This window comes from Terrapene carolina, unplaced genomic scaffold (genome assembly GCF_002925995.2).
Source record: "Terrapene carolina triunguis isolate 2854851 unplaced genomic scaffold, T_m_triunguis-2.0 Scaffold84, whole genome shotgun sequence".
NCBI lineage: Eukaryota > Metazoa > Chordata > Testudines > Emydidae > Terrapene > Terrapene triunguis.
The window spans coordinates 14919871-14935207 of NW_020664435.1; the positions used below are offsets into that span (position 1 = coordinate 14919871).

At 40.0% G+C, this 15337-nt stretch overlaps 1 protein-coding gene across 2 annotated transcripts in view; it reads left to right on the forward strand.

The window, feature by feature from the left end:
* SKAP2 (src kinase associated phosphoprotein 2) overlaps nucleotides 1–15337 on the forward strand; it is a 152453-nt gene that overhangs the window by 14082 nt on the left and 123034 nt on the right. The window contains exons 2-3 of one of the 2 annotated variants that reach the window (XM_024223032.2): nucleotides 6155–6260; nucleotides 8751–8776. In XM_024223032.2, coding sequence (XP_024078800.2) covers nucleotides 6155–6260; nucleotides 8751–8776 — 132 coding nt within the window. Of the gene's footprint in view, nucleotides 1–6154; nucleotides 6261–8750; nucleotides 8777–13422; nucleotides 13499–15337 lie in introns of those variants that run through there. The other variant, XM_029910997.1, reaches the window with a different exon arrangement.

Genomic DNA, 15337 nt, shown 5'->3' on the forward strand with positions numbered 1-15337 from the left:
TTATTTCAGGGCTTGTATGTTAACTTTTTTTAGATAACTTGGTGTGGAATAGTTTCTCCATGTCTATTCATCTTTGTAATTATAGTGCTAAATATAAACTGTCAGCAGAGGAACTCTGGCTCTTTTTGCTGCAGAAATATGGATTATATAGCATGTGCATACTTCTTGCCCTCTAGTCTGTCAGTGTGTGATAGAAGCAATCAAAATGTGTGAGAATAATGACTGAAAAGGGCAACAGCTATGTTTTGTTCCATGTCTCACTGTAACTGACAAATTATAATTGTTTTACTATAAAACCTGTTTTAAGAGGCGTTCTCACTGTTTGAATTAAACTGGTTGTTTTAAAAAGAAAGATGGATAAACAGAAATGCCTTCATGTACAACCACAAGGAACTCCCACATGTGTCAACAGCAGGGTTTGAATCCAGAACCTTCAGATTCTCACCACAGACCTCTAATTAGGATTGCCAACTTTCTAATCGCACAAACACCCTAGCCTCGCCCCTTCCCCGAGGCCCTGCCCCCCAGTAACTACATTCCCCCTCCCTTGGTGGCTCGCTCTCCCCCACCCTCACTCGCTTTCACTGGGCAGGGGTTGGGGTGCGGGAAGTGGGTGAAGGGTCTGTATGGGGGTTTGGGCTCTGGGGTGGGGCTGGGGATGAGAGGTTTGGGGTGCAGGAGGGGGCTTCAGGCTGGGGAGTGAGGCAGAGGGGTTCAGTGTATGGGAGGGGGCTCTGGACTGGGGCAGGAGGGGGTGAGGGCTCCGTCTGGGGGTATGGGCTCTGGAGTGGGGCTGGGGATGAGGGGTTCAGGGTGTGGGAGGGCGCTGTGGGTTGAGGTGCAGAGGGGGTGAGGGCTCTGTCTGGGGGTGTGGGCCTTGGGGTGTGGCCAGGGATGAGGGGTTTGGGGTGCAGGAGGGGGCTCTGGACTCGGGGTTGGGGTGCGGGCTTACCTCCGGCGGTTCCCGGTCAGTGGTGCAGCAGGGGGGCTAAGGCAGGCTTCCTGCTGGTCCTGGCTCTGTGCTTTGCCCTGGAAGTGGCCAGCAAGTTCGCTCCTAGGCGGAGGTGTGGCAGGTGGCTCTGCGCGCTGCTCTCGCCTGCAGGCACCATCCCCACAGCTCCCATTGGCCGTGGTTCCCGGCCAATGGGAGTGTGGCGCCAGTGCTCGGGGCGGGGGCAGCACACGAAGCCGTGGCCCCCCCACCTAGGAGCCGGACCTGCTGGCCACTTCCGGGGCGGAGCCAGGATAGGTAGGGACTAGCCTGCCTTAGCTCCACAGCACCGCCAACCAGACTTTTAACGGTCCAGTCGGCGGTGCTGACCAGAGCCACCAGGGTCCCTTTTCGACCAGGTGCTCCGGTTGAAAACCAGACACCTGGTCACCCCACCTTTAATGCTTGAGTTAAAGATATCCTTTGAGTGGACCAGATTTTTGAGGGATGTGGTGCATACTTTACCAGTGGATTACACAGCTGTTTTCCTCGCAGCAGTAGAATGTTGGGGGTCAGGATTTCAAGAATCTATTCCTGCCCTTGGGAAGGGAGAATGAACTAGTGGTTAGAGTAGCAGTTAAACGCATTGGCTCATTCAGTTCAAAAAGCAATATGGCTAAGTGGGTGAGACTTGCATCTGTCATATTAGAGATCTGACTTCTATTCTCAGTTCCAACGCAAATGATCTCGAGCAAAACATCTCTGTTAGGTTTATTATGGAATGGGGGAATCAGAGGGTGCTCTGGCTAGCTGGGCCTAATGTGCTGCCTAGGCCTATGAGGAGAGGGGCTGGAGCTTTGCCTAGGGTGGCAGATTGTATTGAATGGCCTCTGGGGAGAATGATACTTGCTTCCCTCCTAAATGTAGGGGTATGAGGCCCTGTTCAGTAATAAAGACTATGAAGTGCATAGAAATACAAACAGCAGTGACTAGAAGAGATGAGCTTAGATTTCAGGGCTTCCTGGATCCCAGCCCAGAGCACTTTACTCTAGGCTACACAGGTGTTCTGCAGGGGACTCTATCTCTTGTGTCTGCATCGCATTGCCTGTCTTTGTGGAGCTGTGCAACAAAGGAAGATTTGACCGAAATGCAGAACATTCTACATAATCATGAGAGAGACAAGGTGGGTGAGGTAATACCATTTATTGGACCAACTTCTGTTGGTGAGAGAGACAAGCTTTTGATCTTACACAGAGCTCTTCTTCTGGTCTGGAGAATGTACTTAGAGTGTCTGAGTGAAATACAAGGTGGAACAGATTGTTTAGCATAAGTAGTTAACTCATAACAGTACTTATACTAAACAATCTGTTCCACCTTGTATTTAGCTGTGACACTGAGTACATTTCCCAGACCTGAAAAAGAGCTCTGTGTTAGCTTGAAAGCTTGTCTCTCTCACCAACAGAATTTGGTCCAATAAAAGATATTACCTTACCCACCTTGTCTCTCTAATATACTGGAACCAACACGGCTACAACACTGGTTGTAATCATGGGCAGCTGAAAGGTCTGAATGTGCGTTAAATTTTTTAATATGCTATAGTGTGATACTGGCATTGAAATTTAGCATGTGTAAGATTTCTGCCTTAGCATCCTAGTAGAGAGAGTTGGAATTTTTGTTTTGCACTTGATAGAGCATTTGTTTGCCAGCTCTGTCCACAAATATTAACAGCAATACTAAGGAAGACTTGTATTTGTTAGAAACTATAGGATCTTGTGCCAAAATATGGTTTGAGTTGACTCTCTTCTGAAGCTTTTCTGAATGCAACTTGATTTTTCTTCTGTGCATAAGAAGGTGAACAGTGATGTAAGGTGAATAGTATCTACTGTGGTATCTTAGCTTACCTTGAAAGTCCACAGGAGGGAGAGATCTATATTCCCATTGGGAAAGATCTCTCCTCCATGTCACTGCTGTTTTCAATAAACAACAGCTTTATCACAATTTCATTGACTTTTTGCAAAATCTCACAATGAGAATAGATGGTACATCCATTTCTGCATTGCTTCTATAGTATTTGGAGGTTGCAAGCTTTATTTTCACCTCTGCTTTCACATTCAATGTTCGTCCAAAAAGGATGCATTATATCCACAGTACAGACATTGGTCCCCAACACAGTTTGGGTACACTGTATATCCCAAGCCATAAGTAGGGTTGCCAACTTTCTAATTTCTGAAAACTGGACACTACAACAGTAGCACCGGAACCTCCCCCTGCCCTGCCTCTTCCCTGAGGCCCCGTCCCAGCTCACCTCTTCCCTCGAGGCCCCACCCCAATCGCTCATTGCTCTTCCCCTCCCCCATCGCCCCTTCCTCTCATCCTCCCCACCTTCCAAGATGGGCTCCCTCGACTCCCACGAGATGCAGGTAGGAGGCAGCCCTGGCTGATGACCCTGTGCCTCCCACCCACCTGCGGTAACTAGACTTTTAGTGTCTGGTCAGTACATCTGACTGGACACTGAACAGGTCCCTTTTCGACTGGACTTTCCTGTCGAAAACTGGACTCCTGGCAGCCCTAGCCATAAGTGATGTATGTTTGCTCAGTAATTGCAGCACATGTTCTTATCTGTTTGACAGTGACTTGGATGATGGTATTTTTGCTTGGGTTTGGAATTCAATAAGAAGTAAGGTGGCCTGCAGAGGTTTAGTTGGAGGCTGCAAAGGCCTAGTGCTGTAATGAATTAGATGAAGGGTTTAAAGATGACAATGTAAACATCACTTTCTGTTTAGAAAAGTGACCAGCGACATTGGGCTTTTGCATATTGCTATCTAAATGGCACTTCAAAGCTGCTAACTTGTTGAGTAAATATATAAAAGGCAAAGGGTTCACCAAGACCATTTCTTCCCTGCCCTGCACACAGCAGAACCTTTGGGGTTTGATCCTGAGAATTGCTGAACACTTGCTGCTCCTGTTTGAAGTAATTGGCTATTTTGTTGCTGCCTTCAGTGGGAACAGGATCAGGCCCATTGACTTCATGGGAATCTACCTCAGGACAGCATCCCAACTGCACTTCAGAGCAAGAGGGGCAGGATCCTTGGAGCTTGTGAAAGGGTACAGATTCTAGGGCAAAGTGCTGGCCAAGTTTCTGTGGGTGGGCCTGGAGGATTTGCAACTACATTAACTCACTGGCCCTTTGTTTCTGCCCTTGTGCAGAAGGTAACACTTCTGGAGTGAGACTTCAGCTACTCTAAGGGCTGCTCTGCTACATGTGATTGGGGGGACACTCTCTTCACCTCTGGGTGAAAAGCACTTGTTCAGATCTTCAAAAACCTTACAGATTCAAGATTTCGCCACATATTGCATGATGATAGCAATCTAATCCAAATCTCCTAAAAATGTTTTGGTAATTTTTTTTTTTTAAATAGAGAATGGCATGGCTACATTTGTTGATGTAGTGGCTAAACTAATTTTTGAAAGCAAGAATTTTTTGGCTTAATTTGTTCTGTTGCAGCACAAAATGCAAAATGGATCATGCTTAGTGAAACTTGTCTTCATAATGAAAACTTAAAATAGGCAATTAAATACTCAAGTTAGGGAATTTAAATACAAAGTTGTATTTTAAAATAACTTGAAGTAGAATATTTGCTTTACATTCTGCAACTAACTCCCCTAAATACGAAAAATGCTCCAATCTTAACCCTGCTTTATGTGAGCCATATAAGGGTATTGAAATAATGCATGATCTATCATCTTATGGGCTAAATTCTTACTTCAGTTACATGCATGCAGTGCTGTTCATTTAAGTGGAGTAGCATGTATGTAAGTGGTGGGGAAGAACTTGGCCCTCTTTGTGTATACCGAAAATGTGGTAAATTTTTAACATAGCAAGTGCTGTTTGAATTTAGTAACTTTCAGGTTAGACAAATAGGTCAAGTTCTGGTGTGATATAAATAGCTCTTCCATAGCAGCTGTGATTATGGAAATCTGTGAAATACTAAGCACTAAAACAATGCTAAGCCTTTTCATTGACACTCTATTATATCCACAAACCACTTATATTATGGCTGTTGGAATACCATGTGAGGTGTTTTTCAGTTTGAATCCTTATGTTGGTTGACCTTGCTATCCCGACAATGCAGTTTGTTACTATATGTAGGTGTTTGGGATGCTTCCAGTGAAATTGCATTGAAAGTCCGGATTATCTAGTCCTGGTGCAATGTCACTGGAACTTTTGAGCACAATCATTCAGGAGTAGGGACTGCATAACGCCCGCTGAAGTGGATGGGAGTTTAAACCAAGGAAGAATGGCAGGATTAGGTCTATTAGGCTGTAGTTAATTCAGCATGCAAATAAAATATTGTAAACTTACAGTTTTTTCTCATGCCTTTTTCAATATGAAATAATATACTCATTTTGAAAACAAAAAAGAATAGGGAAATGGGTATTAATTTTGAACGATCAAATCTCTTTAGTTGGAGTGGGACAAAATTCTCACAAAACCAAAACAACATTGTTTTTAAACAGTTCATTTCTAAATGACGATATCATCAGTTTATCTTTTGCTTTAAGAATAAAAAAAGTATATTGCAGCTCATAACTTGGGCCCTGATTCTGCAAGTGCACAGATGCTGTAAGCACATGAGTAGTTCTGTTGACTTCAATAGGGTTATTCAGTTATGTAACATTAAGTGCCTGTGTAACTTTGCAGGAGCGGGCCTTGGATATCAAGTATTAGCCCAATATGGGGTACAATGGCAACGTATAAACATCTGAAAATTGAATTTATAAGGAACCAGCAACTGATCCATACCGGTAGTGACTTCATCTGGTTCTGCTATAATGTTGTAAATGACTCAGCCACTTTTTGAAATTTAAACTTATAAAATAACATGAATGTAATCTATGCACAAAAGCTGTTTATTCTTTTAGCTTTATACCATAAGTGGTACAATGTATTTGCCATAGCACCAAGGTTTATTTAGTCTTGTGAAATTCTTGCTCATTTAATGTCGAAACAGCATTTGCTGTGCTAAGCATAAGTAGAGCAGAGAACAAATTTATCCAGTTTTAGAATTTGAAATATTTCAACCATGTTATACATAGAACAGATAAAATAGGTTTCTTCATAAGTGATAATATCAGAACAATCCAACATGGGGATATTTATCTTCAGAAGATTATCACTTTTTCCCTTAAAATGTGTAACCTTTTTTTTTTTTCATGGTCTAGATGTTGACACATTTATATCTGATACCCTCAAAGGAGAAAATTTATCCAAGAGAGCAAAGGAAAAAAAGGATGCCCTTATTAAGAAGATAAAAGAGGTCAAGGCTAAGTAAGTCATCTTTATTGTTTTAATTTAATAGTAAATGCTTGTTGCTCTTTGATAACTACTCTGTTTTAACAAGGAGTTTTGTATGGCTACTTTGCAAAGGGATCTACATGGGTGAATTGAATTGAATCCCCACAGGATTCAACTTATTTCAGTAGGGAATGGGGGCAGAAGGTGTCTGCCTGTGTGGATTCCTTTGTGGGATCAGGGCTTTGGTTCTTGGCCCAGGGTCTATCTTCCTCTGACTAATGAGTTCTTTAAAACATAAAAACAGTAATATTGGAAGAATTTATCCAGGATGCTTGCTGCAGTTGCATGATTATTTTCATTGGGCCAGATTCTCAGCTGATGTAAGCTGGCATAACTCTGTCCACTGACTTCAACATCTGTTTGTTTTAACCTATTCTCTCATTAGCCTTGTTTATGCTAGGAAATTTAACCACTGCTGAAAATAGTTTTAAGCAACAAGTTCCTTTAAACTGATATTGAAAACTGTTAAGTGCAGCATAGGCCAGACAAAGCTGTCTTCTTAATGTTGTTTCAGAGAGTATAGTTTGAGACTTAGTTGTACCCTCTAACTTCAGTCAAACTACGGAGTGAGGAGGATTTGGCATATTGGAAAAAAAATCTGTTCTGCAGTATGTTGTATCTTAAATTAGGATATGTTATGGCACTCGTTATTCTTCTCCTCTTCAGCCTCTCCACAGCTTTTTTTCACAGTGATTGCTCCTTCCTTCTTGATATTCATCCTTGGCTCTCATGTCACACTCCTTTACAAATGTCAGTGATAGTGTAACTGAGTGGTGACAGTATACTCAGTGCTATTCTAATGAGGAAGATGTAGAACCGGCTCCTAAATGTTTATAATCTAAAGGTTCTCCTACCTCTCTGTTCATTTAATGTTTCTTTTGGTAGGTGGTCCTCCTCCCCTCTTCTACTTTCCATGGGGGTCCCCCAGGGCTCTGTCCTAGATTCTGGCCCTTCTTTCCCCACAACTCATTCCTGGGTGATTTCATTAGCTGTCATTTCTAGAGATGACTCTCCACTCCTGACTTGTTTCCTCCCATTCAGTCCTACATCTCTACCCCTCTCTATCTTCTCCTGAGTGTCTTATCATGAACTGAAACTCAGCATGCTGAAACTGAACTCCTTTGGTGAAATCCCGACCCCAATTACAGTAAACAGGAGCTCTGCCATTGACTTCAGTGGGGCCAAGATTTCAGCCCTTATCTTTATTTCCAAATTCTCCCATTTCCACCTTTATCACTGCTAACGCCACCCATCTTATTATCACCCATGCCCCCAAATGTGCATCTGCTAGAGTCACCTTTGATTTCTCCAACCGGTTCTACTCATCCAGGCTGTGTCCAAACATTGCTATTTTCTACACAATGTTTCTTAGATCTAGCCTTTTATCTCTGCTTGCATTTCTAAGTCTCTCACGCAGGGCCTCCTGGATTCTCATTTTCATTGCTTTTAACCATCGGCTCAATGGGTTTCCTGACACTTGCACCACCCCTTCTGGTCCATACAAAATGCAGCTGTTAAGATCATCTTACTTGCCAGTCATTCTGATCAGCTCCCCTTTTTACACCTCCTCAAATAAATTCAAGCTTCCTGAGATTTCAGTTAAAGCCATACATAACAATGACCTTTCCTTACTTATTTACCTTGCATCTTATTGTGTCGCTGCACCCTGCAACTGTTTTGTTCACATATGTTGCAAGGATAGTAGCTTTGGGGGACATGGCAATCCATGTAGTTTTCACCACAGCAAGTAGTATCCCTCAGTATAAGAGGTATAGTAGTATCATTCCGTTTGAGTTGTTGGATAAATTTTATTAAGCCTTGCTTATTGTGAATATGTATTCACAATATGTGAATATGTATTCAAAGAGCTATTATATTTAAACGCATATCAACATCTTAATTAACAAGTATCTTCTGTATATCCATTTTGTTTTTCATATGCTGCTAAAATATTCAAGCCAAATCCAAGTCACATTGTGTTCATTATAAAACATGTAAAAAGATTGTGATATGTAACTTCTGATAAATGGCTTTCATTTATATAGAGATATCTTAAAATATGATATTAACTTTTGGGAAGGTAATGGAAAAGTAAACGTTATGTCATATGTTCACCATTTTAATTAAGCTATTTGAGCAAATGTGTTAGAATCTTTTTTAAAGTATTTTTATTATTACACCTGAATCTGTTTTTAAGTAGCATTTTTTATTTGTCACTATTCCATGAAATTTCTTTAAAATGTTTGATAATCATGCTCAAAAATTCAAAAACACTGGAAGAACAACTGATTAAATGTTTTAATAAAGGTGAAAATTTGCAATATAAATTTGCAGCAGCAGTACTCATAGCTCAAAACTGTTATTTGGAAACTAATACTTTTTCTGTATTTGGGTTTGTCACAACCTGAGACTTTCCAAATGCATATTGCTTTATGTTGTCTTTCTTTTCTCCCTCCCCTGCAGTTACCCTCAAGATTTCCAGGATAAAGGTAAATGTAAAATATTTTATTTCACTGTGGTATGACTTAAATACTTTGCTCATTGGCAGACTCTCAGTTGAATAAACAAACTGTACATGTGTTTAAAAGCATAACATTCAAATGTTCAGCTTGTGCATTTATTGACTTTCAAGGATGAGGATGCTAGCTCCCCCTGCTGAGCAAAAAAATTAAAAGCTTCAAAAATCTCCTGTGTGCTTCAAAATTTGTGTGCTAAAACCTCACTCATTTAATAACTTGGTTATATTTACTTCATGAATACACCATAGGAGAAAGTTCACTAATAAAGGGGTCTTGTTTAGAAATGTAGCTGGAAGTTTATATAAATTGAATGTCTTAAATATAGATTACTTAATAAAGTAATAAATAACAAAAACTCAGTATTGTCTAAAACTATACAATTAATGTTTTGTCATAGAATGTGTATTCAAAGCAGTCTACTTTGGCAGTAAGGAACATTAATAGTGATAATTTATTTGAGACCTTTTTTGTGAAGGAGAGATACTAAAGTCTTCTCTTCAACAGTGATATCTCTTTTACTTTTTAATAGGTTGATTTTAATGACTATATGATATTGGCTTTTGATCCACCCTGAATGAATATGTTCATAGTGTAGCAGGAAATCAGACCTTTGGCACAGGAGAACAAGATTTAGAGTGCTAGTAATGAAAACTGAAGTTTGTGTTCTGTATTGTCTTCTTGAGGAGTAAACAAAGCTGCACAGTGCAGCTAGAAAGAGAAAAGATTGAAGAGTTGTTGCTACAGTGTTCTGTTCTGTAACTAAACCTGGAATGGCCCTTATTTCCATGATGCTAATTCATGAGGTCATGACCTGTAGCCTGTGGATGCTGGTATGAGGGTCACAGTGTGAGGTCAAAAAAGCTTATGCGAAGTTGCACTCTTTGCAGAAAGTCGAACCCTGGTACCTTCTATCTGTAGACAGGAGATACCAATGTATAACTAATATTAGTGCTAGCTGATAACGTGAGAGTGTACTGACACTTTCTATGAACCAGCTTTTCAGCTAGGAAAAGCTAAAGCAAAATACAGTTAAAATCAGACTATAGATTTTTTAAAATAATTTGAATGAATTAAATATATATCTATATCTTTCATTTTCCATTTTAACAGTGGCGGTTCTTAACTTTCTGGAATCAATTGGGTTTGGCAAAATCAAAATAAAAAGTTTGCACTTACAATTTTTTTAAATTAAATTACCCCACTTTATATTATATCTTAGTCCTTCCACTCAAGTTAAAATCACATTTTGGTCATCTTCATCAGAAGTAAATGGAAAAGGATAAAGAAAATAAATTCAAAATTTGTATTTTTATTAAGAAAATGTCTTAGCTTTAATTTGAAATTAGGTGGGGTCACTGTTCAATTTAAAATGTATCTGATTTTTGTAAAGCGTATTTTACATTTTAAAGTATTTGTTGTAGTGTATGTACAGTAATGTGCAACTTCCAAATTTGTATATAACAACCAGAAGGTTTCAAAATGATTTAGGTAGGCTCACAGATAAACATGTGAGCTGGTTACAAAGACCAGAGCTCCTATTTACTGCAGTTTATTTAAAACCAAGTTGAAGAAAACTTCTTATAGCATATCTGCTCTTCCAACTGTTAAAGACTTAATTGATCTGGTTGGTAGTGCATTTTTTTTTCTCCTCAACTAATTTTGAGAGGAGGTTTCTTTAGCTCTAGAGGAAGATATAACTTGCAGAATTCAGCATGTAGTGGTTGCCATATTCTTATGACCTGCTCTGATTTCAGTGATGAGTTTATTTGATATGCTTTGTTGAAAGTACATACAACCTTTAAGAAGAACAGCATTGCCTTGAGCACTCTTAATCCCCCTGGAGCGTCTAGAACTGCATGTGGTATAGCTTGTAAATTTTGACATTGTTTAGTTTTCTTTCAATGTAACTAAAATGAAAGGACACAAAAATGTATGTTGGTGAGTTCTACAAATGGGGCCAAACTTTGAAAATGTTATCTACATAGAAAATCTAGACGCATTCATGAGCATGGATATACAAAGTGAAAATATCACTTAATTCTCATCCATGAGTTATTACCTAATTTTACATTGGCTCTTACAGTTAGGATATAATGCTAATTGTGAACAGGTAGAATCCCTATCCTGCTCTCAAGATAACATGTACATACTGGATTAATGTCCAAAACACTCTCCCTTTCTTAGAATTTTTCTTTATTCTTTACTTAATAAACAATAAGATAAAGAGGGAGCTTAGCTGAGTTTTGTTTGTTCCTAGGGTTTTCCTGTAGGACCTCTGAGGTGTTTTTTTTTTTTTTTTTTTTTTCTTATTGACTGTTGTTGTGCTTCAGCCCTTTAGAACTGTAGATGCATCAAAAAGTGGGTATAATCACACTCAATCTAAATTGTTCTAAATTTTCCAACAGAGAGATCTCCTGAAAGATCAGTGATTACATGAATTTTTAATGACGCTTATACAGAGACTAGTTTTTGGTTCTAAGGAGATAGGAGCCTGGACTTTGTTGAAGATTGAGAGTTATTACAGTTTTTGGCATTTCTATCTATGTTTGAGATTAATTGAATCAATATTTTGGCTGCCAAAATGTTTAGCTAAAAGAGCTTTGTTTTTAACTCATGCTAAAGTTGGCAGAAGCATGATTGAAAGTACTGTGGACCCTAGATACCATACTTGTGCTGTTACGTGCTGAGATACGGTTCCTGCTCTCTGTAATGACCGGGCTGAGAGCTGCTGCTTTTTACTGAGGCAGTGTTTCTGTTTTGTGGTTCTGCATAAGCTGCCATCCGGAGTCGGTAGCAGGGACTTCTGGGGCTGGAAAAGACAGAGGCAGTGGCTTACGGTTAGGAGTAGCACAACAACAGCTACTGAACGATATCACGTGGATGTGGAAGTATGGACCTAGCTGATGCTGTTTTTAATGGCAGATGATCTCTATGCAGACCACCACTTCTGGGCCAGGAATGCAAATACACACTGGTGGTAGCGAATTATGATGGAAATATGGGGTAACTGGCAGTGGGCCCAGGACTTTTGCATTAAAACATATGCATTCATGGAACTGTGGGAGGAGCTTGCCTCAGACCTTGAGTGGCAGAGCACCTAGATGAGACCCATTAAAGGTCCAGAAGCATGTCGTTGTTGCCTATGGAAACGGACACCCCCAGATTGCTATAGATCAGTTAGCAATCAGTCTGGGGTTGGAAAATCTACAGATGGTGCAATGGTCATTGAAGTTAGCAAGCCAATTAATGATGTGCTGTCCCCTGTGATGGGTTCGGTCACAGAGACCCCCCTTGGGACTGTCACCTGATGTACTGAAACTACCTCTGAGCCCATTTTCTTTGCCAACTTGGGACTCCAGAACCCTGTCTTGTTGAGCCAGACACACAAGCCTGCTGCAACAAGGACCCAGGGTCTGAACCACACCCCCAAAGCTGCAGACTTAACTGAAAACAGCTCAGCAAGTACTCCTGTCTCCAGCACCCAGACACCCAGCTCCCAATGGGATCCAAACCCCAAATAAATCCGTTTTACTCTGTATAAAGCTTATACAGGGTAAACTCATAAATTGTCCGCCTTCTATAACACTGATAGAGAGCTATGCACAGCTGTTTGCCCCCAGGTATTAATCACTTACTCTGGGTTAATTAATAAACAAAAATGATTTTATTAAGTATAAAAAGTAGGATTTAAGTGGTTTCTAGTAATAACAGACAGAACAAAGTAAGTTACCAAGCAAAATAAAACAAAACATGCAAGTCTAAGCCTAATACATTAAGAAACTGAATACAGGTAAATCTCACCCTCAGAGATGTTCCATTAAGCTTTTTTCACAGACTAGACTTCTTTCTAGTCTGGGTCCAATCCTTTCCCCTGGTACAGCCTTGTTAGTTCCAGCTCAGGTGGTAACTAGGGGATTTCTCATGACTGGCCACCCCTTTGTTCTGTTCCACCCCCTTTTATAGCTTTAGCACAAGGCAGGAATCCTTTGTCTCTCTCTGGGTTCCCACCCCTCCTTCTAAATGGAAAAGCACCAGGTTTAAGATGGATCGCAGTATCATGTGACATGGTCACATGTCCTGTGAGACCCCTAGTCTCCATTCTTCCAAGGCTGGCTGGCACATACCCCAGAAGGTTTGCAAGTAAACAGAGCCATTTATAGGTGATTGATTCTGAAGCACCCTTAATGGCTTCCACTTAACATGTTTACATCAGTAATACAAGTTTATATCTTCTCCTAACTCCAGACTTAGAAATAATACATGGAAACAAATAGGATAAACACACTCAGTAGATCATAAGCTTTGTAATGATACCTTACAAGAGACCCTTTGCATGAAGCATATTCCAGTTACATTATATTCATACTCATTAGCATATTTCCATAAAACATATGTAGTGCAATGTCACAGACCCCCAGGCTTGTAAAATTGGAAATATTCCTGAAATAATTGAAGGGTTTGAATGGATGGGCTCCCAAACTGCACAGGCACGATGGCGGGGGGAACAGTATGCATCCCCACCAGTATTGAGCAAGCGAGTATATTAACAGGAAAGGATACTATTCCATTGTTATGCAGGTTCTTGTGGACCATCATGGCATATTCATGCTCACCTACTTTGGATGCAGCGGGAGAGGGTGCATGATGCCAGGGTGTTCTACAGGTCTGACCTCTTTCAACATGGGCAAGCTGGTATGTTGTTCCTCTCCCTAATATCACAATATCTGTGATCCTGATGTGTACCAACAGGACAACGTAGTTTAACTACATGTTGAGCTTGAGCAAGTGCAGGATGGTGGTGTTGAACATGAGGTTAGCATGCAGTGAAGACAATGCCGAAGAATCAACTTGTGTGCAGAGCATTAGTTTCCTGAGTTTTGTAGATGGCTAGTCCTTCTTTAAATAAAGTTAGCGGCTGCTTTCCATTTTAAGCTCACTTCTTAGTATCTCCCTATCTCACTGCCAACCTAAGCAATCCACCAAAAATTTCACATGCCAGATACAATCTCCTGGTAGAACTCTTCTGGAAACACTGGGAGAACTTTACATGAGAAATTTCAGAGATAGTTACTTAAATATTTCTATCATTTTTTTCAAAGACTTTCCTAATGCTTTTTGACTCTTCACATCTCTGAAACATATTCACCTACAAACCTCATACTGCTTCTGTAGTGCTTAATATGTAGATGTCTTTCTTTGGTTTTGTAAAGCTCAGGTAGGAATTCTTTGGATGTTTAAAATTACCACTTGATATCAAAACCTAGATGATTGATTCACACACCTTAATGCACATACTTTATCAGTTTGCTGCATGTCACAGTGGGCATGGAGAGAATAGCCATCAAAGGAACCACTTGGGTGACAGGTGGATTGAGTCATTTTCTCATTGATGTTCTATTGAAAATCAACTAAACAACCAAGAGACTAAAGTGTACAAGCTTTAGTTTGAAAGTAACTTTATTCACTCATTTGAGCTAACGAACCTGTTTTGGGAATCTTACATTTATTAATTGCTGGGTATAATAGTCTTTCCAGCAGTGGAGGTTGGATACTGGGCAGAAGGAATTCATTTCAGCTTGACACGTTTGGCCAAGCCTTCTGGAATAGCAAAAAATCAGGAGTTTTTGAGGCAGCTGCTTGCCTGCCCTCCTGTAAGTGTTTTATATGCTTTAAGATTAAGTTTGAGCAATTTCTTTGCTTCCTCCTTCCTAGATGTTTTATTAACACAGTGTCTAGACCAGGGGTAGTAAATAGGTGGACAGTGGGCCAAATCCGGATGGCCAGCCACTTTTGAACGGACCCCAAAATCATGTTGTTTACTTTTTTAATTATTATTAATAATAATTTATTTTTATTTATTATCATTATCATTATTGCTGTTTATTATTTTCTCTGGAGTCTGGACCTTGACTGTACCTTGACCAAGAAATTTGGACCTTGACAAAAAATAATTGACTACCCCTGATCTAGCAAGAGTCTATTTCAGGGCCAGAGGCTGAAGTGATGTCTGATGTCTGATCTCCTTTACAGATTAAGTGGCTGAAGTAATATCTTAAATGTTTGAGTTCATTACTATGAACAAGTAGTAGCAGAGGAAAACAAATTGTGGAAAAAAAGAAGAGTTTGATGGGGTTTTTTTTTACCAGATCCCTATAAAATAATATGGTCTTGTTCTTATATTCAGTCAATACCAGCTAAACCTGTTGGAAATGTTCAATGCAGAATACAGGGAATTAAAGTGCAGCCCTTGTTAACATAACAACACTTAAGTGTCTAATTCCCCACTTACCATTCTGCACACTTACCCCCTTGGTGTGTGCTGTTTCAGAACATCAATAAATTAATGTACTGTAATTGAAAAGATGGTGTTTAATAAGAAAAGATCAGGTACAGTACCTTTTATTGTGGGCAAATCAAAATATTGATTCTGTGGTCAAACCTAAGTGGTGAGTTAAACTGCAGAAATGAGAGAATAGGACTTTTTTTTATATATATATAACTGTTAACGGTATATCATTAATTAAACTTTAA